A 22,179-nucleotide genomic window follows, 5' to 3' on the forward strand; every position below is an offset into this window, starting at 1 on the left:
TGAATATAGTGCCAGAAATGGAAAATATGCAAATAAAGTGCTAGTTATCTCACTTAATTTAACTAAATGATAATCATTTAAAGGAAAAATCATAACAATACATTATGGCATTTCATAATACATGCAAAACTAATATTTTCTGCATATACAACATAATGAACAGGAGAAAGGGAATGGAAGTATGCCATTGCAAGGATTTCATAAAGTAATATCCAATTAGTTCAAAATAATTATTGCAAATTCTAGAGGAAAAACTAAAAACAAGCAACAAAACAAACAAAAACAATAAAAAGAGGTAGAAGAAACAGGAGGAAAAGGTGATAAAGTAGAATTCTAAGAAATTACCAATTAATCAAAAAGAAAGAAGGTAGGAAAGTAAATAAAACAAAGAGTAGATGAAAAAGGTAGAGAACACAAAGCAAGATGATAGAATTAAATAAAACCAGTTTAAAATTGCCTGTAATCCCAGTGACTTAGGAGGTTGAGGCAGGAGGATCATGAGTTTGAAGCCAGTCTCAGAAATTTAGTGAGACCATAAACAATTTAGCAAGACTCTCTGTCAAAATAAAAAAAACTAAAAAGGACTGGGGGTTTAGCTCAGTTGTAAAGCACCCCTGGATTCAATTCCCATAACCTAAACAAATAATTGTATCAAAGATATATATGGACTAAACATTCAAATTAAAGGATAGAAGTTATCAGGTTGGGTTAAAAAATCCAAGACCCAATAATATGCTGTATTTACAATATATGCATTAAATATAAAGACAATGACATAATTTAAAAAAAAAATGGAAAAAGATATACAAATACTAACTACCATAAAGTTACAGTGTCTTAATTAATATTACAGTATTACAGAAAAAATAGACTATTTTATAATTTAAAACAGTCAATTCATCAGAATGACATATTGACCGGGATGCAGGGGATACATGGTAGTTCAGCTACTCTGGAGGATGAGATGGGAGAGGTAGCGATCAGTCTAGGCAACACAGAGAGACCTTGGGGAAAAAAAAGAAGGGGGTGGGGTGGGGAGAAAAAAAAAAGATAAATAAATAAATAATTAAATAAGGAAAGAGAAGAGAGGAGGGGGGCAGAAAGAGAGAAAGGGGGAAAGAAAGGAAGCAAGGAAGATTAATGAGAAATTTTTGAGTCTAATAACCCAGTTCAAAAATACACAAAACAAATACTGGCAAAATGGAGGAAAGAATTGGAAAAAATAAGAAGAAAGATTTTAACAACCTCCTTTCTTTCAACAATTGGATGACTAGGATGATGGAAAACATAATAGCAAGAAAATAGAAGACATGAACAATGTTAAAACCAACTGATTTAGTTGGGGCTTACAGAATACCACATCCATACACTGAAATATATGCCCTTTTCAAGTGCATGTGAAACATTTGCAACAGGCAACCTGCTAGGCCTTAAAAGTACCAAAACTTAAAAGGAAATAAATCAAACAGAGTATGTCTTTGGTCACAACAAAATTAAATTAGAAGCTAAAAAACAAGCTTACAGCACCATGCAAAGTATGTATTACCCATTTCCTCAGTTTTCACAGATACTTTGAGAGTTGCATATTTGAAGGATAAGAAAAGGACCACTTGGGTCAGTTTATAAACATAGCTAGCACCAGAGCCCAAACTTGAACCTAGGTGTGTTTGAAATCAAAATTCTTTCCACTCCATCATAAAATTTCCTCAGGTGGTTCTAAGTCAGAGAAATCCTTCCCTTCAATTTCCTTCTCCATTGCTAATTTAATTACCTAAATTTAGATGACATATGAAATACTATAAATTATTTTTCCAAGAGAGAACATTAAGTCAATTTTAACAATCAGATCGATTTTAATATATAGCATAATTAAAAGATCTAGAAAATCCCCCACAGATATATAAATCAGGTAACTTATGCTTAAGCAACACATGGGTCAAAACAAATAAAAAGAATTAGAAAAGATTTTATACAGAATGATAATAAAATTTCAACATTTCTTAAATTTGGTTGAAAAAAATCCCATGAGGGAAATTCATAGTTCAGAATGCTTATATTAGAAAAGAAGGATTACTTAAAAAATCAGTGGCTTCAGCTTTTATTTTAAAATGATGGAAAAATTCAAATTAAAAATAAAGTAATAAAAGTTGAAAATAATAAAGATGAGTAAAATAATGAAATGCCATAAAGAAACATAATAGGAAAAAATGAACACCTGCTTGTTCACTGCAAAACTTAATAAAATTGGGAAACCCATTTGAAACACAATGAAAACAGAATTTACTAATTTCAGGAATGATGGTGGAACAACACCAAAAATTCTGTAGATATTAAATGAGAAAATGATTCAACAAAAACTGTAAGCCAATAATGTGACAACTTAGGTAAATTAGAAAAAAAAATTCTTGAAAAACAAATTATCAAAACTACCATAAAAGAAAAAGAACATACCGAAATTCATTACATGAACAAAGCCAATATCACCCTGATATCAAAACAAGACAAAGGTATACAAAATAACCATAGCAAAAAAAAACACTACAGACCAATGTCCTTGATGAACACAGATGCAAAAATTCTCAATAAAATACTTGCAAACAAAATTGAATAATACATTCAAAAGATTATATACCAAGATCAAATTAGTTTCATTCCAGGAATGAAAGAAGGTTTCAACAAATGCAAATCAATAAACATAACAGACCAGGTAAAAACACTGAGGCTAAAAATCACATGAAAATCTCAACAGATGCAGACAAAGCCTTTGACCCTTTGACAAAATTAAAAATCTTTTTTGATAAAAGCTCCATAGAAACTAGGTATAGAAAGATCTGACACACCCAAATCCTATTACATGTAGAAAGGGGGAAAACTGAGAAATTTTATTCTAAAATCAGGAATAGGATGAGGATGTCCACTCTCACCAATTGTATTGAATATAGTATTTGAAATTTTAGCTAAAGTAACAAGACAAAAAAATAAATAAAAGGGATACTAGTAGGAAAGAAAGAAGTCAATTATCCCTACTTCAGAAATGATCTTATACTTAGAAGACTCTACTAGACTTTTAGCAAACTAGCAGGATACAAAATCAACATAAAAAAATCAATAACTTTTCTATATGCTAATAATAAATGCAAAGAAATCATGAAAACAATAACCTTAATAAAAATACCTAGGAATAAACCTAACCAAGAAATACCTACACAATGAACATTATGGAACACAGAAGAAAGAAATTTCTGAAGAAGACACTAAAATATGAAAAGGCCTCCAATATTCATGGATATTGGGTAAATTGGCCATATCACCCAATGCAATCTAGATATTCAATGTAATCCCTACTAAAATACCAATAACATTCTTCAAGGAATGAGAAAAAAAAGTCCTAAAATTCATACAGAAGAATAAGAATAGCCAAAGTAATTCCAACCAAGAAAAGAATAATTACAGAAGTCTAACAATATTCAATTGAAAAATATACTACAGAGGCATAGTAACAAAAACAGCATGGTACTAGCATAAAGACAGACACATATACCAACAGAATAGAATAAAAGACACAGAGAAAGACTTATACAATTAAAACCATCTGATTCATGACAAAGGAGTCCAAAACAGATGAAGGAGAAAAGATAGCCTCTTTAAAAAATGTGGAGAGAAAACTGAATATTCATATGTAGAAGAATAAAGCAGATCCCTCACTCTCAAACTGTACAAAAATCAATTTAAAACAAATTAAAGACCTAAGTATAGGACCTAAAACTTTTAACTGCTAAAAGAAAACACAGGGGAACACTTCAAGATATAGGCACAGATAATGACTTCTTGAATAATTCTCCAATAGCTCAAGAAATAATAACAAAAACTAACAAAGAGGATTGATCAAATTAAGAAGTTCTGTACCCCAAAGGAAATAAGAGAATGAAGAGACAGCTTACAGTATGGGATAAAATCTTTGTCTGTTATACTTTCAAGAGAGGATTAGTATCCAGAATATATGAAGAACTTCAAAAACTTAATATAAAAAATCAAAAAAACCTAAAAAACAAATGGGAAAATAAACTAAACAGATACTTCTCAAAAGAAGATGTACAAATGGCCAACAAAAACAGACCAAAAAAGTTTGTTCACCATCTTCAGCCATTAGGACAATGCAAATCAATACAACACTAAGAATTCATCTCAATCCAGTTAGAATGACAATCATCAAGAATACAAATTATGCCAGGAGTGGTGGCACACACCTGTAATCCCAGCAGCTTGGGAGGCTGAGACAGGAAGATCGAAGGTTTCAAGCCAGCCTCAGCAATGGTAAGGTAATAAGCAACTCAGTGAGACCCCTTCTCTAAATAAAATACAAAATAGGGCTGGGGATGTGGCTCAGTGGTAGAGTGCCCTTGAATTCAATTCCTACTACCCCCCCAAAAAAAAAAGAGATACAAATTACAATTAATGCAGGTGAGAATGTGGGGGAAAAGTAACTATACACCATTGGTGGAAATGTAAATTAATACAGCACTATAGAAATCAGTGTGGAGGTTCCTCAAGGGGCTAGGAATAGAACCACCATATGAACCAAGTATACCACTCGTTGGTATTCTCTGAGGTACGCACACCCATGTTTATAGCAGCACAATTCACAATAGCCAAATCATGGAACCAGCCTAGGTGTCCATCAACAGATAAAAGAATAAAGACAGTGTGATATATACACACAATGGCGTTCTATTCAGCCAAAAAAAGAATGGAATTAGTCATTTCAGAAAAATAGATGGAACTAGGAAGCATCATGTGAAGCTTAATAAGCCACACTCAGACAGTCAAGGACTGTATGTTTCCTGTTTTATGTGGAAGTCAGGGAGGAATCTGAAATGAAAAGGAAGAAGAGGGAAAGGGAGAGAGACATCTCATGAAAATAGAAGGGAGATCAGTAGAGTGGAAGAATGGGATTGGGGAAGAGAGAGGAAGGCAAGAGGAGTTAACTGAAATTGAAAAAAATGTTATGTGCTTGTATGACTATTCCACAATGAAACCTACTCTTCTGGATAATTGCTGTGCATCAATAAAAAATAATAGATTTTTAAAAACTTGAGCTAGAAATGAATACCAATTTTATACACAGGCTATCAGATAATAGCAAAATAAGCTATTTCTAAAATTTGGTAAAAGGCATTACAAGAGATAAAAATTTAAATCAATATCCCTCATAAACAAAGACTAAGACAAATCTTCAACATGAATGAATATTTTCACAAAACATTAACAAATCAAGTCTTAGTAATATACAGGAAAGACAATAAATCGTGATGATACGGGGTTTATTCAAAGAATGCAAGATTAGATGAAAAATTCAAAATAATCATTATAAATTATCACACTGACAGACTAAAATTAAGAAAACTCATGAATCTCTCAACAGATGGAAGTAAAAATTCAACACACTCATTAAGCAAACAAACAAAAAACCTCTCAGCAAACTAAAAATAAAAGGTTACCTTTATGTAGATAAGTCATTTACAGTAAAACCTATAGATAACATCATATTATATATAACAATATATAATATTGAATGCCTGCCCTCTAAATTTGGGAAAAATGCAAAGACGATCATGTCCCATAATTTACTGATCAGTGTATGAGAGGTCCAAAAAAAAAAAAAAAAAAAAAGAACTATACACTGCAAAATAATCAAAGGTATAAACTATGGAAAGGAATACATAAAATTCTTTTTATTTATGGATGACATGATCTTAAAGAGCCCAAACCAAACCAAGCAAACAAGCAAAAGCTTATTTTATAATTAATGAATGTGGGAAGGTCAAAAGATCAAGATCAATTAATTAGTTGCACTTCTGTGTTTAATTACTGAACAATTGTAAAGTAGAATTTGAATATACTGTGAGAACAGCACAAAAGTCTAAAACTAAAAAGAGAGTTAAATTTGATATTATGTGTGCAAAACTTGTACACTCAAATACAGAAAAAAAGCTAAAAGAAATTAATGAAGACAAACATAAAGTAAAAGATAAACATCATCTTCATGGATGGGAAAACGCAATATTTTTAAGTGTTCCGTTATCCCCAAATTGGTTTATATGTTTAATACAGTCCCAAACAAAATTCCAGCAAGCTTTTGTATAGATCTTGACAAGCTGATACTAAAATCCATATGAAAACATATGGTCTCTATAATAGTCCTTACATATATCCTAAGTTATGTTAATCAAGATGAAGAGGTATTAGACCAAAGAGGCACAGATTAATAGAGCAGGAGATACCAAAATAGACCAGCTGTCATTGAGGCAAAGGAATTTTTTGGCCAAGTTACCAAAATAATTCAAGAAAAAAGGGAAATATTTTCCACATAATAATGCTGGAGCAACCATCTATTTGAAAAATAAAAACAAAAACAAAATACTAGACTTTAACCTATACCTCACACCATAAAAACATAATTTGAAATGCATCATAGGCCTAACTACATAAGGAAAAATCTAATTTTCCAGAGGAATACAGGACTATTAATACAGGACAAAGACTGGTGATACAAGACTTAGAAAGCACTAACCATAATAGAAGAAATTCATAAAAGAAACTTCGTAATTGTTTAAAAAATTATATATCAAAGAAAAAGGAATCCATATACTAGGTGAAAATATGTATAAGTTTCATATTTGACAAATGACTTGTATTGAGAATGTGTTGTGTGTGCACATAGGTGCGTGTCCTATAACACTTTAGATTAAATCACAAATGACCAAAAAGTGGGTAAAAATGTCAAAGGACACTTCTTCACAGAAATAACTAGTAAGTAGTGACCTATAAGCTCATAAAAAGTATTTAATGACACTAATCTCTGAGAAGTATAAATTAAAAATGACATTCTACCACTACTCAGTGGTATGGCTAAAATTTTAAGGTTTGACAAGTCCAAAAGTAGTGAAGAAATAGGTCACTTGCATTGTTAGTGGAGGCGGGAATTGATGCCACCTCATTGGAATAGATTTGGCAGGTTCTCATAAAATTAAACATACACCATCCCTCAGTCCCCAGAACTTTCCTATTATAAACCAAGTGCATTATGTCACATGTTTACATTAGCTCCATCTTCTATAACACTTGGCTTTGGCTGATTGATACAATTATGCTGTCAATAAAACCTATTCTAGATCCAATCCCCTTCCTCTCATCATTTTCATAGAGTACATAGAATGCTTGTTAATGAATCAAAGAAGGATTCATAAATGCAAAGCATGAATGTGAGCTCAGATATCATATCTGAATTCTAGCACTAGCTGGCCCAGAACAGAAGCTAAGTAAAACAAAGCCACCACCCTTCTGGTACCACTGGGTGTACAGATCTGAATGGCTCATTGTCTGGCTTTCCTTTCAGGACAGAGCATCTGGTCTAGTGGGTCCACACGTCTTTTTCACCCTGATGGTGTCCATGCTACATTCAGAGCAGGGCTTCTGTGTCAGGGTAGCTACTCACGTGACTATGGTGGGCAGACTTGTCCTTTATTTCTATATAGTTTCTATGCTTTGACAATTACTTATTAATTTATATAACCTCCATGATTGTTCCCCAGAATACAAGTCTCAGAAGAAAATCCCAATAAAATGCTCCATAATTAAGAAATCTGGAAACATATTTGAAAATATCCTGCCAATAATAATAATCCAACCCACTGTAGATATTCATATCAAATGTTATATATTAAAGAATCTATGAGTCCTGAATTAAAATAACTCGATTAATACTGCTCAACCTCACCTATGATATTTATTTGAAAGCCTTTGTCAAGTAACACCTATGAAAGCCTTGTGGAAATAATACTTAAAGCTAATGTTTACTGAGCATTTAATACATAGAGATATACACTAGTACCCGCTCTGAGCACTTTAAAACAACCTGATGAGGTATTGGCACTCATTTGCCTACTTTAAATATTAAGAAATTGAGACTCAGAGAGATTCAGTGACTTTTCAAGGTCATGGAGTTAAGATGCACAGAAATCACTATTTCAACAGGCTGACTTCTAAAGTAGAGATAATGCATTGCATGATGTAATCCATAATGATTTTTAGTAGTGCTTTCAGGATCTAACATTGAAGAACTGCTAACATCATGTACTTTAGTCTTTAGGCAACTGAGGAGCAGAAGCAATGACTTATCCTGAACAAATCCAGTATGACTTGAGAGATATACACATTTTAGGCTTTGCCTCTATCTCATGTGTAATGAAATGTTCAGGTGCATCCTGTTTGTTCATTAGTTAAAAAAAAAAAAGATTTAGTCCCAGTGCAAAATGTACAATTATAAGCTGTTTTTTAATTTTTATTTTCACTTTTATTATGAATATTACAAGCTTTATCAAACAGTAGAATCCAGGATGTTTCTGAATGACCTCATTGCATGTGTGATGTGAAGACATCATTTCTTTTCTCTCAACCACTGAAAAAGACTCTGAAAGGGATTAATTGTCTGGGATACTGTATTAGGGGAGAGACCCAAAAATAATATTAGACAGCCTGTTTTAGAGCAACAGCTCACACAAGAAGGCTTTATAATTTTTATTTATTATGTAAAAATAGGGTAATATTAACATAGAAATCATTTTTTACATTATTTTAAGTTAATTTTTTTTCATTTTAGCAGTTATAGCTATTGGTACATTATATAAACTACTTGAATATTGACACATAGTATGTAAAATGGTAATTTTAAAATTACATTTTTCTGCAAGAATACTCTATCCCTTAACTACTTGCACACAATTAGATGGTTGCTATTTGTGTTTCATTTTTATAGATAATTCTATGAATTTTCATAGATACCTAATTGCCTGTTAGGTGATTTATGTTTAAATTTATATTTAATTTATATTTAAATCTCCAAAAGAATTAAGTCATAAGGTATGATCAACTTTATGAAACTTGAACTCTGCTATCAATGATTTCTAAAAGTAACATTATAATTCACAAACAACATGTGACTCTACCAATTTTATTACATCCTGGTAGCTATGAATATTTTCTTTATTTTTCACTTTTTATGATGGAATAGGTATAAAACTGAGTCTCATGATTGTATGGATTTTTTGAGCAACAATTTGGGTACTAAGGTACTAACATTACCAGGAAAAAAATAATTTGAGTATTTTCACATAGATGGAAACTTTTGCTTGTGTTCTCATTCAAACTGATTCATTACTATGTGTCAGAGGCCATGCTAGGAGCTCTCAGTGTTTCCTGTTTTCCTATTCACCACTTGTTACACTTGGACTTCACAGAGCCATCTGCTGAGTGCATCCATTACCTTTCTGCTTCACCTTGGCTGCTCTGTCAACTTCCCCTTTGGCATTTCTAGCATGACAGACATAGTCACGCTTGAGATCTTCAGGAGTAACTTTCTTGATGCTCAAAATCTGAGTTCTTGTTTCATCTTCTGTTTTAGTATAACTTATGCTAGACACAAGGAAAAGAAAACCAAAGCATTCATGAGACTCAGAGGCCATTATGCTCTGTGAATCAGACACATAAGCACCCACAGAGCCCCTACCCAGGTGAGGGCAGAAAGAATGCTAATGAGCAGTGTTACTTGCAATGCAGTGACCATAAAAGGGGAAGAGCTAGATATCAACAAGCTCTTCACCATCTATACTGCACACTATCCTAATGTCTAGATCAAATCCCAATGCTAACTTCTTGCTAGAGCTTTTTCTTCAAAGCCAACTGTCTCCTTCACTCAAATTTCTGAGGCAGGATGCTGTATTGATTTAGAAATAATCTTCTGAGATCAGACCTATTTGGGTTTTGATCCAGGTTTTGTCATTTAGTGCTATAAACTTCGGGCAGTATGGCTAATCTTTCTTGCGGTGTGCTCCAGTTTTGGAAAAGGAAGGTAGTAATCCCTACAAGGTGCATTATATGAATTAACTTACTGAAGAATTCTGAGAACTGATTATATTAATGCTTAAGTATTAGAACAATAATAGCTTAATAAATGTTTGTTGAAGACTATTATTATTATCCTACAATAGTAGATGCTGTACTTCGGTAATTCCACCGAAGTACAGCATATACTATTAGATTCTGAACAAAGGTAGAATATTTGGAAGAAGATACGGAAATCTCATGGTTAAATCCTAACAGATAAAGGGAGGATCTGCTCAGAGCAAGAAAACTTTGTGAAATTAAATATGTATGGAGATTTCTTGGACAGCTGGGAATGGAACCACCATTTGACCCAGCTATTCCCCTTCTCGGTCTTTTCCCTAAAGACCTAATAAGAGCATGCTACAGGGACACTGCTACATCGATGTTCATAGCAGCACAATTCACCATAGCAAGATTGTGGAACCAACCTAGATGCCCTTCAATAGATGAATGGATAAAAAAAATGTGGCATTTATATACAATGGAGTACAACTCTGCATTAAAAAATGACAAAATTATAGAATTTGGAGGGAAATGGATGGCATTAGAGCAGATTATGCTAAGTGAAGCTAGCCAATCTTTAAAAAACAAATGCCAAATGACTCCTTTGATATAAGGGGAGTAACCAAGGACAGGGTAGGGACGAAGAGCTTGAGAAGAAGATTAACATTAAACAAGGATGAGAGGTGGGAGGGAAAGGGAGTGAGAAGGGAAATCGCATGGAAATGGAAGGCGATCCTCAGGGTTATACAAAATGACATATAAGAGGAAAGGAGGGGTAAGACAAGACAATACAAGTGGAAGAAATGATTTACGGTAGAGGTGGTAGAGAGAGAAAAGGGGAGGGGAGGGGGGATAGTAGAGAATAGGACAAACAGCAGAATACATCAGACACTAGAATGGCAATATGTAAATCAATGGAAGGGTAACTGATGTGATACAGCAATCTGTATACGGGGTATAACTGGGAGTTCATAACCCACCTGAATCAAACTGTGAAATATGATATATTAAGAACTATGTATTGTTTTGAATGACCAACAATAAAAAAATAAATAAAAAATTAAAATAAATAAATAAATATGTTCAAACCTCAGTAAATTAAAGATCAAGTATTTTGGGTCTAAGATCAAGATTTAAAATTCTTTTGTACTCCATTCCTTTAAGAGTAAAAATATGTATCTCCTATAGCAACTGCCATCCAGGTTCTCCTTTGGATGAAGCTTACTGTCTGTCAGTCAGGAAAATTTGATTAAGGGTTCTGATTGGTTCAGTCCAAATTTAACTCCCCTGCTATTCTGAGCACTGAGAATGTGTTTCAATAGCAGCAAGGAGGAACAGCATGACTTCATTGCTATTCATTCATTATTATTATGAAGATGGGAAACACGATGTTCAGAATTCCTGAAATGATCAATAATAATTCTCCCTTGGAGCCTCTAGCCCCATCTTTCATCAATTCCTTCTGAAAAAAAAAAAAAAGCTCAATTTCAGAAAGCTTCTTTTATGCCTTTCAATATGCTCTGCTTCTCTAAACTCCAGGCCTTTACGCAGGATGTTCCTTTTACTAGGAACATTCTTTTCATTTCTTTAACTAGAAAAATTTCTATTCATCCTTCAAATATTGATTTTGGTACTGTATCATCTTAGAAGCATTACATAATCTCCTTAAACTGACTGACTCTCCTATTAAATCCTCCAATAACATCCAATGCATCTCAGTCACTGCATTTATCACATTGTACTGAAAATATTGCTCTATCATTGTTACTCCTACTGTACCTGCTGTGAAGTAAACATTTTATGATTTTTGCACAAAATTTGAATTGACTGTTAGGAGAAAACATAGATTTAGAATTCTAGAAATTCAAGTGGCTTAAGGTCTATTTGCACATAAGTGATAAAGCTTAAGGTCTTGAAACTACTTTGCCACATAGTTGATCAGCTAATCTCATTGCTAGCTGCAGTGAACCAGTTGCTCTTTGGCAATGGTATACTTCATTTACAGAGAAGTCTTCTGTCTTCGATACTTTTCTCTTTTCCATCTCCCTTAAAAAATCAGGTAATTTTAAGGGTAGAGTGACCCAGTTTGTTATTTTATGAGTGAGCTATATTGTTACCCATTCACTTTTAAAACAAAACTTCATGAACATTTATTTGTTTATTCAACATTTTCAAAGTAATTATGAAGTATTTGAGAGGGAGAAAGACAAGGAACTACAAGAGCTAACCTATAATTATCTGAGGCATAAGTACATGGGCACATACAGGATTGAGAAAAAGAAAACAACTACTTTCAAGTATATTCAACCTTATTTTGTAAGCTGTCCATTCATGTAGGATGCACATTCCATCTAATTCCAATTGATATCATAAATATATGAATCCTGTAGGGCTTAAGAAGCAGTATGGTACATGCCCCGCTGGCAAACTATGATGAAGATGCCTAGCCTCAGGTCATTCTAAGTCAATTCTTGGGTGACATGTAGTCCATGAATGGCAAGTCTAGTATCCCTGCTTTGAGATGTAAGCATTAAATATATGAAAATTTTGTTAGTTATAGGCAAAAATGAGAATTTTTACTTTCATTAACTAATATAAATCAAAGGGCCTTTGACTGATGAACAAAGGTTAATCACCCCTTACATGCCCGCATGATACCTTTCATTAATGGTTATGTCAATAGTGATGTCATCAGGTTTTTTCCCATCAATGGTCCACCAAACCTCATTGTGAGAGTCCTTAATGAATGTAAAAAAGACTCTACAGGGGATGAGTAGCTCCTCTCCTTAAAAAAAAAAAAAAGAAAGAAAAAAGAAAAAAGAAAAAAAACAGGTAGCAGATAAAGTTAATCTGTGTTAAGACATCATTTTTCAACTTTCACATGACTCCATTGGTCTAATTCTCTTGTGAACTATCTTAATGCAATCTGCCATACTTTATTACAAAAAATAATAATAAAATAGAAGACAAAACCAATTAAAGAAGGTCAACAGCTTTATTTAAAATTACTAGAATGGCCACATTTAATGCAATCTACATATTCTGTAAGTGACACTGTTTATTCAAAAAGGCTCTGGCAATAACTTTTTAGTCAAATCTCTATGGAATGCTCCTCTTTTCTGTTATTTCTCTCATAAACAAAGGGTGACCAAGAAAAGACTCCCCAGATCTTTGGTTGTTGTCCAAGGAAGATGGAACATTCCATCAATGAAGAGAACTGACCACAAATTCCTCATTTTGAAACTCTCAAGATATTGGGGTGGATTCAATAAACTTACAGGCAATTTAAAAATAGAAGTTCCAAAGTATGCTTCTGAGATGGAAAAATGAGATTAGGGAGATCCCCAGACAGAAAGAAGAGTAGTTAACAGTAACAGCAGCAGCAATCTACACACTGGAATTTTGCACAAGTAATTGTGCTAAATATTTATATCAATCAAGGTTATTTAATCTTAAGGATATACTCATGTTTTACAGAAGCAAAAACTGAGTCTTAGAGACAGTTATAGTGTGGATCTTAAATGTAACACAAATCTCATATGCTAAAGGCTTAGTCCCCAGCTGTAGGCACTTTGGGGAGGTGGTAGAACCTTTAGGAGTTGGACACGTGCCCTCCCCTTGCTTTCTGGCCATCTTTGGTTTACCACACATTTACCACCAAGATGTTCTACTTTACCACAGGCCTGGAAACAAGAGAGCCAGCTCTCCATGGACTGAAACCTCTGAAACTTAGTCCAAATAAACCAGTTCTCCTTTAAAGTTGTTGTTTCAGGTATTATGTCACAGCAACAGAAAGCTACCTTACACATAAATGATAAAAGACATTTCTAGGTCAAATTATTATAAGTATTAGGCCAGAATTTGACCTAAACTGGATTTCCCATCTTAGCTTACTAAGAAGAATACTCTTTTATGCCTGGATTCCTGGTGAGTTATTAATAGTGACTATTTTCACTCTCAGAAAGTGTCAGGTTTAGAGGATAGGTTACCTGATCACTCTGATTTGTACTTAGGTTGATCTAACTTTGGGATCATATTCTATTCTCCCTTCTGATGTATAGTTCGTATGTCTTTCTCCTCCAGTTTCCTAGATCAATAAAGTGATAAAATGAACATCAAATCCAGAACTGTTTATGAAAACATGATATTATAAGTAGATGAAACATGTTTTAGTGATTAATAGGAGTTTACCCTGACAGTGGGAAGAATGTTCATATTATTATACAAAGCCAAAGCCAATTCCAGGAAATTCAGCTTGTTTGAGGTTGGCAGATCCCATAATGTAATCTCTTTTTTTTAAATAAGGCAAACAACTTTTGCAAACTCATTTTATTTTTTTTTGGTATTGCTGTTCTCCATTCATGCTGATCATTGGCTATATTATCTTTAGAACATTTTATACACATTCTCTTTCATGTTGCATACTGAATGAATTTATTATAAATGATACAATTTAGAAATTGTTAAAGTTTTTCTATAGTTTTCTATTCACTTAACTTGGGAAATGTTGAGTCAGAGGACATAAATTATTTCTTATTTAGACAGTTATAAGCAATTTTTTTTTCCAGCATGAAAAATTACAAAAATAGGAGAGTCAGAGAGCCACAGTAAACATTCTGTGGTGTTCTGAATCTAGGTGTATTATCTCTATCGATTTAGACCTCTGAGAGCCACGGTCCTGTCTCCAAGTTTCATCCTCTGCCCTTTTTATAGTGGAGCAGAAGGTTGAAGGATGTCCTATGTTCTTGTTGCATCCTCATTAAGCCAAAACCTTGTGCAAAGTCAAGTTTGCATCACACAGAAATCACCAATCAGCAGAGGAAAACTGCTAGCAGAAGGGAGCAGATGCTGAGAGAGAAGCAAAGATTCCCAGAGCTGCCCTTGAGATCAGTGAAGTAGCTGATCCCCAGAACTGCCAACATTTCAGTTCAAATTCATGTATTTCTTTATAATAGTCCTTATTGTCTTGTACTAAAGTTTCCTTTTATTTTTTGTAATTAAGAGAACCTCAGTGAATTTTAGAGGCACAGCTATAATTACCTGGTTCTTTCTCATAGACCACACGATCATTGGGTGAATAAATCTGGGGAGGTAGTGCATCTGTTGGAGAGCCTGTGATGGATGGAAAATAAAATAAAGGAAAAAAAAGAGAGAGAGTAGTAAATCCTGCAGCCTTATTCCAAAATCTGTGAAGCCTTTCCAATTTTCCTGGTACAATTTTTCAATTCTTAAGAAGGCACATAGTTTTAGTCTAATATGAACTCAATTACTACATTTCATTTAAAACAAGCAAAGTATAACATAATAGGGAATATGTATTTGATCTCTGTTACCAATTCCTGATATAGCATTCCTAAAACCTTTGTAATATTTTAGTGTTTATGGGTAATATGAGCATCATTTGTCTTGGTCTCCAGTTATTTGATGTAAGTCCCCAGTTCCTGACTCAAGAACTTGTAAGACTCTTGGTGTATATGGAGTGAGATATCTTTTTGTATGTTAGTTTGATGACTCATGGTGTAAGTCCCTAGATAACTTCAGAGCAAGAGATATTCCCAGCCAAGATTAAAAAGCTAAAACTTTCAGCCCCAACTCCCAACGTGCAGAAAGGAGACAAGGGCTGGAGATTGAATAAATCACTGATGGCCAATGATTAAGTCAATCATGTCTATATAATGAAACCTGCATAAAATCCCTAAGCAGTGAGGTTTGGAGAGCCTCCTGGTTAGTAAATACATCCATATGTGAGGTTGGAAAGTGGATGGTATACTCCAATACCATGGAGACAGAAGCTCCTTCACTCAGGATCCTTCAAATCTTGCCCTATGTATGTCTTTACCTGGCTGTTCATTTGAATCCTTTTAAATAAACTAGTAAATATAAGTAAAGTGATCACTGTGAGCCATTACATAAGATCATGGAACCAGAGGAGGACATTGTGGGAATCCTCAGAGTGTAAGCAAGCAGGACCCTAGCATGGGTGACTTGGGGACACACTGCTTGAAACTGGCTTCTGATGAGGGACTGAGGCAGTTCTGAGGGACTGAACCTTAACCTGTGGGGTCTGTCCTAGCTCCAAGTAGTTAGTATCAAACAGAATTAAATTGTAGGAAGCACAGATGGTGTCCACAGAGAATTGGAGAATTGCTTGGTGTGGAAAACTCACACGTTTGGTCACAGAAGTGTTGCCAATAGAAACAGGTTTTCCTTTACAAAGAAACAAATACACATATTGAGTTTCCTCCATATTTCAGGATAGAGGGTTTAAACAGTGTTCTTGACTTCTGAGGCTTACATGAGATACGTTTCCATACTACATTATAATTAACTGCTTTCACGTCTTCATTATTTCTTCTCTCTATATTTCCTTTTCTTTTTGAAATGCCAAATTAATTTTAGATCAAAAATATGGCATGATAGTAGTATATATTTTCAACTTGTAATCCATGATTATTAGTTATGGTTATTATCTAAATATTTCTCCTCAAAATGCTCAGTGTCTAACATAGGATCTGGTTAAATAAATATGAATGCAGAGATCAGCAGAAATTTTAAAAAAATTTAATGATAGCCCATATGTCTAAGTAATAATGAGATATCAGATAAATGTTGGGAGTACTACTTTTTATAATAATCTATATTCATAAGTTGAAAGAAAAATACCTTGGAGGTGGTTTTAAGGGTCAAATATTCAGTGGCCAGATTCTAATCCTGACCATGTCACATGCTAACTCTATGAAGACAAATTTTTATTAACCTTTGAAAGCAAGTTTTCCTCAATTAAGGATAAATAAAACTTACCTCAGAGTTTCAGTTTGAGGAATAAATTTAAAAATATAAATTAAGTAATCTCCCAGTGATACATAATAAATATTCAATGTTTTGCAGCTTTAAAAAATGAATTTTTGTTACTTCAATGTTCAGAACCACTTCCCCCTTCTTGGTCAAATTTTATATCTATAAATCAGGATGACACCTGTTCCCAACTTTCTAAAAACTGACACATTGAAGTACATGTATTAGAAACAACTGCTGAGATGAATATATGCTTAGATAATTAATTCATTTGACTTCTAAGAGCCTCTCATGCTAGACTGTAAATTTAGTCTTCCTTTTTGTCCTGAATTAATCCTAACCTCAGAATTATTTCAAAAGTAAACAAAGAAGAAGTGATTAAAAAATTATTTCATTTGAATTTTACTTGCACTTTGTTAAAACCTTTTTTTCTAATTTACAGGGAATCTGGTGTCAGACTAACAGACAAATCCCTGAGCACTGACCTGCATTTAGAATTACTTGTTCCACTTAATGGAGTGTCAAAACAGGTTACTTCCAGTTGCTGGGACTCAGTGTTTCCCTCTAATACTCCATCATTTTGAGCACAGTAGAGATGGTGGTATTTAGGGCTTAATCCCAAAAGCCACATGATACTAGTTCTCTTGATCTCTGGGTTTGATAGGAGTCTTGACTCAGTCTAGGATCGTCCATTTTTCCCCCCTATTTCTTACCAACTATTCTCTCAGTGCAAAATAATGGTTGAAAACTGCTAGCTAATACCTACGGCAACCAACAACAACAGAAATTTCAATACATAGAAAGACATAGTTTACTTAATTCAAGTAAAATACTTTTTTGATGATAAAATTAATACCATTCAGTAAGTCTCCACTGCTTGCCTGGAATTGCACATATATATGCTATTTCTAATATTCTCAGTTATTTGGAGAGCTAGGTAGTCCTAGAGTATAGATTAAGAGACTGAAATCTTGACCAAAACCAAGTCATGTCACTATAAAGCAGAGGTGATATAATTTAAACACCAATCTATCTAGTACACTTTCATTCCCATGTGTTTTACTTCATTCACTCATATATTCAGTCAACCAACAATTATTGGACGCTTACAATACACATAGAACTGCAGTAGTGAACAAAAGAAGTCTTTTATTTATTAAATGTAATAAATAATTAATAACCAAAACAAGATTATTGCATTTGTCATGTGTACTCAACACAAGTCATGCTTACCTACAACCTTTACAGTCAGAGACCTGGTGAGATGGAAGGTACGCCCATTTTCTGGATATGTGACAACACATGTGTAATTCCCATTATTTGAAATAAAGGGAATGAGAAAGCTCAAGTTCATGCCTCCAGGTAATACATTAATAAAATTCTGTATTTTATAACAACCCTAGAAGAAGAAAGATGTAACTCGTTAGATACATGCATAGAAAACAAATGAACACAAATACTTTCATATCTAAATTTGCACAGAGCATTCAAATATCTATGCAGCACTTTTTACAAAACTGTTTTAGTCAAGTATCTGGATGATGTTTCTGCAAAGGACATGTGGAATAAATGTCCTTAACATTTCTGCAAAAGAGAAATGAAAATACTAAACTGAGATATGATTTCAAAAGCATAGGCTTCCTATCTCATAATCCACCATTCAAATTCTCGTAGTCTCATGTTTATAGTGAAGCAGGGTTAAGGTTTTTAAAAAATGACTAAGAAAACTTGAGCAATTGCAAGTCCTGCTTAAGAGAACAAGTATAATGTTCTATAGTTTTTCAGTGATTATATTAACTCAGGAATCAAGCCATTGTTATCTGATAAACTAGGCTCCAATTTAAGATGTCTGATTTTGGCATTCTTGGTAACCCTGTAGAATTGCTACATCAGTCATTGCTGCTCTTTTATCCAATTTTCACAATTGACCATCATAGACTCCCAAATCCAAAACCAAAGCTGTTTTCATCAGCCTCATCTAAGAGTTTATTTCTGCTCCTAACTCATATTTTCATATGAGTTGATGGTTAAATGTTGAGATTGTACTAACTCAAGTCCTGCTTTCTATCTCTCCATCTCGTTATATATATATATATATATATATATATATATATATATATATATATATGTGTGTGTGTGTGTGTGTGTGTGTATAATCTTTAAAAAATGACTAAGAAAACTTGAGCAACTGCAATATATATATATATATATATATATATATATATATATATATTTGAAAAACATCCATATATCCTCTGTGGCAGACATACATGATGAATATTTACTTTTCAAAAAACCTTGTTTTTCTTTTAAGCATCAATGATTCATGAATGGGAAAAAAGATTAGGTAATCTCTAAGGAACTTTAGATCTTCACATGCTGAGAATCTGTAACTGGTGTGTGTGCTCAGTTTCCTGGCCTCACATATTTGATTCTTGTATGCTTGAGGTTTTCTTTCTTCAATTCCTGGAGCATGTATTTTGAAATATGGCAATTTCCCTAAGAGGCACATTTTGCAATTCTGTGATACAGGAAATGTGTCTTTTAAGGACAGCCCTGAACTTTTGCTTCATGGAGAAGGTCATCAAGAGGAGGCTGATGCTGTCTGTTCAGGTTAGCTTTTCACACTGCAGCTTCTCCTGTTTGACTAAGCACTGCTCCTGGACACTTGTCACGTCAGCAGAAGATTTTAGTACCCTGAGGTTACACACAAAGTATAAAGCCACAAAGAATCACACTCTGATAACGAGTTTATGTCAGATTGGGTTTAAACAGAGTTTAGAATGTATACAGAACGCTACTGGATTTTTGTGGCCCCTTTCATTTAAACAGTTCAAAGATATTTTTCTCTCTCATTTGTTAGCTTAGCTGTTCTTAAATCCCTGTGAAGTAGACACATCAGACTGAATATGCTCCAGTTTCACAGAGAGGAAAAAATGAGACAGACAGATAAAGAGATCTCAGAGATAGCACAGTACAGAGCTGAAACCTAGTTCCACACAGCTGAAAAAGGTCTTTCACTGGTTTCTTAACTAAGAATGAGCAACTCTCCCCAGCAGTGAATTGATGCTATAAAGAATATACTGAAACACGCACTTAACATGTACTGTATTATCTGATTCTTTTTCAAAAAAAGTTAGCAGTGTTCTTATCCCTACTTTATGGATGAGGAAATGGGGTCTGTAAGTTATAACAGTCAGTGTCATAGCAGTAAGTAGTGTGAAAATTGGATCTATTTGTTTCAGTTGTAAACTCAAATTTATCTGTTTCAAAGCCATTGCTTTGAATCCCACCTGATACTTGTGTCCTCACTTCATACAGTGGCCCTGCACTTATTCTATGCCTGGAGTCAGCTCCAATGTTAATAGTTTGATTGGCTCTATCACTTTAATCAGGCTGGTTCCTGCAGTTAGTGATAAACTAAAAAAGCAGACTTTTTCAGGATAAAAAGTCAAGCATTATTAATGAACTTGTCAACAGCATTTTGTTGGTGGAGTACTGGGGACCGAACTCAAGAGCAACCTGCCACTGAGATACATCTTCAATCCCTTTTTTAAATCGATCAACCAACCAACTTCCTTCCTTCCTTTCTCTTTTTTAAGACAGTGTCTTGCAAAGTTGGTGATGCTGGCCTCCAACTTGCAATCCTCCTGCCTCAGCCTCCCAAGGTGTTGGAATTACAGGTATACACTACCACACGAGACCCTCAACAGCATTGTATACGAAGGTGGTGAAAGGAACATTTTATAGCTGTTTTAAAGCTATGACATCTACAGAATTTTAAGTACATAAATGAATAAATGTGTGTATGTGTGCTGGTGGGGGATATCAAGACATCATTAAATTATAAATGCAAATGAACTTCAGCCTATAGTGTCTGGTGAATTCTTTTTCTTACAAGTAGCTCCATTTCTAGCACATACTCCTAAGACACACAGATGTTTTTGAACATAGAAATAAATCCTGAAAAACAAAATTCTGCAAATTTTATAATGATTTCAGAAATCAGAAGAAAATGGACATGAACAAAGAGTTGGATATTCAAAGAATACAAAACATACTTCGATATTTCCAAAAGCAAGAAATGAATTAATGGCAAGTGAATTTCTTCAATGAAGCAAATACTTAGCTAACTAGAAGATAACGTCCTCCTAATTGACCCATCAGTTCCTCATTCTGCACCCAAAAGAGAGAAGTGAAATAGAAGAGCAACTTTTCAACCACATAACATTTGCTGTAATAACAAACCACAACATACAGGTAAAGAAGAGCACAGGAAATGACTCTGAGATCCTTGGACGGAAATGAAGCGTATGGGGAGAGGAAGGCTGTGATCAAGGGAATGTCACAGTAAAGTAAGTGTTTCCATTCAAGAAACCACAACAGGCAAAGCACTGTGTGAATGCACAAAAAGAATGTTAAAAACATGTCTCCTAACTCACAGGGATTCATAACTTACTGGTATTCATAAGACAATGGAAAGCACACAGAGGCAGGGAGTACCTGAAGATCAAATCAAAAACACTGAAAAAAAAAAAAAACTAATGGAGAGGGAAGACTTAGGCTGGTTCTTAAAGGATAAGTAGTATATTAATAGCTACTGGAAGACAGGAAAGAAAAACCCTCCAGACATAGAGAAAAGTGTGAAGAACTCATCTGCAACTCTCCTAGTATTATTTCCCTCCTTATTAATACTTAAAATTATTTCATTATGATGTTTTGTTTTATAGAGAATGCCTCCTCCTCTAGAAAACTAACTCCTATAGGGGCCAGGAGGACATGAAGGAGCACTATTCTCCATGGTCTGCAACTTGCCCCATGTCTGGCACATGGAGCTCAATACATATGTGTTGCACCATCAAAAATGTTTCTGGAAGAAGCAAAGCTCCAAGCCATGTGGAGTAGGTAAGTGGTAGTAAGCATGTGGAAGATAAGACATGGGTGGTGGGTTACAGGATGGATAGGGGAAGTGGAAATAAGAATACAAAGAGTTTAATTAAGATATAAGATCCGAAGAGTCAGGAATAGCTACTGAAGTTTTTGTATCCAAGATTAAGATGGTATAAAATACATTATATTTTGCCATGAAGTGTCAGAAGAGTTCTATAAACCAGTCTTTTCCAATAAACAGAGCTAAGTCATCCAATATTTATAAATATTTACAAAGCCCTTTCTCTGTGCCAGGCACTATTAGGAGCTGGGTGTATAACAGTCAGTAAAAACAGGAGTGGCACTTTCCCTCATGGAATTTTACAGTTCAGCCTAATTCATTAAATTATCCAATCAATTCCTAAGTGCAATACATATTGGCTCAGTTTTGTGCTGTGTGACTGCTATTTAGGAGAAAGAAAAGGAAAAAGAAGCTCACTACCTAGTGCAGAAGAGAAAGACAATTGCTACCAGAACAAAGATGAGATATAAATTAAGTTCTATCAAAAT

At 34.0% G+C, this 22,179-nt stretch overlaps 1 protein-coding gene across 1 annotated transcript in view; it reads right to left on the reverse strand.

The window, feature by feature from the left end:
* Il1rap (interleukin 1 receptor accessory protein) overlaps positions 1–22,179 on the reverse strand; it is a 132,013-nt gene that overhangs the window by 18,728 nt on the left and 91,106 nt on the right. The window contains exons 5-8 of the mRNA XM_026389371.2: positions 17,974–18,139; positions 14,986–15,057; positions 12,604–12,730; positions 9,323–9,471 (exon numbers count right to left, since the gene is read on the reverse strand). Of these exons, the coding sequence (XP_026245156.1) occupies positions 9,323–9,471; positions 12,604–12,730; positions 14,986–15,057; positions 17,974–18,139 (514 nt within the window). The remainder of the gene's footprint in view (positions 1–9,322; positions 9,472–12,603; positions 12,731–14,985; positions 15,058–17,973; positions 18,140–22,179) is intronic.

This window comes from Urocitellus parryii, chromosome 2 (genome assembly GCF_045843805.1).
Source record: "Urocitellus parryii isolate mUroPar1 chromosome 2, mUroPar1.hap1, whole genome shotgun sequence".
Lineage (NCBI taxonomy): Eukaryota > Metazoa > Chordata > Mammalia > Rodentia > Sciuridae > Urocitellus > Urocitellus parryii.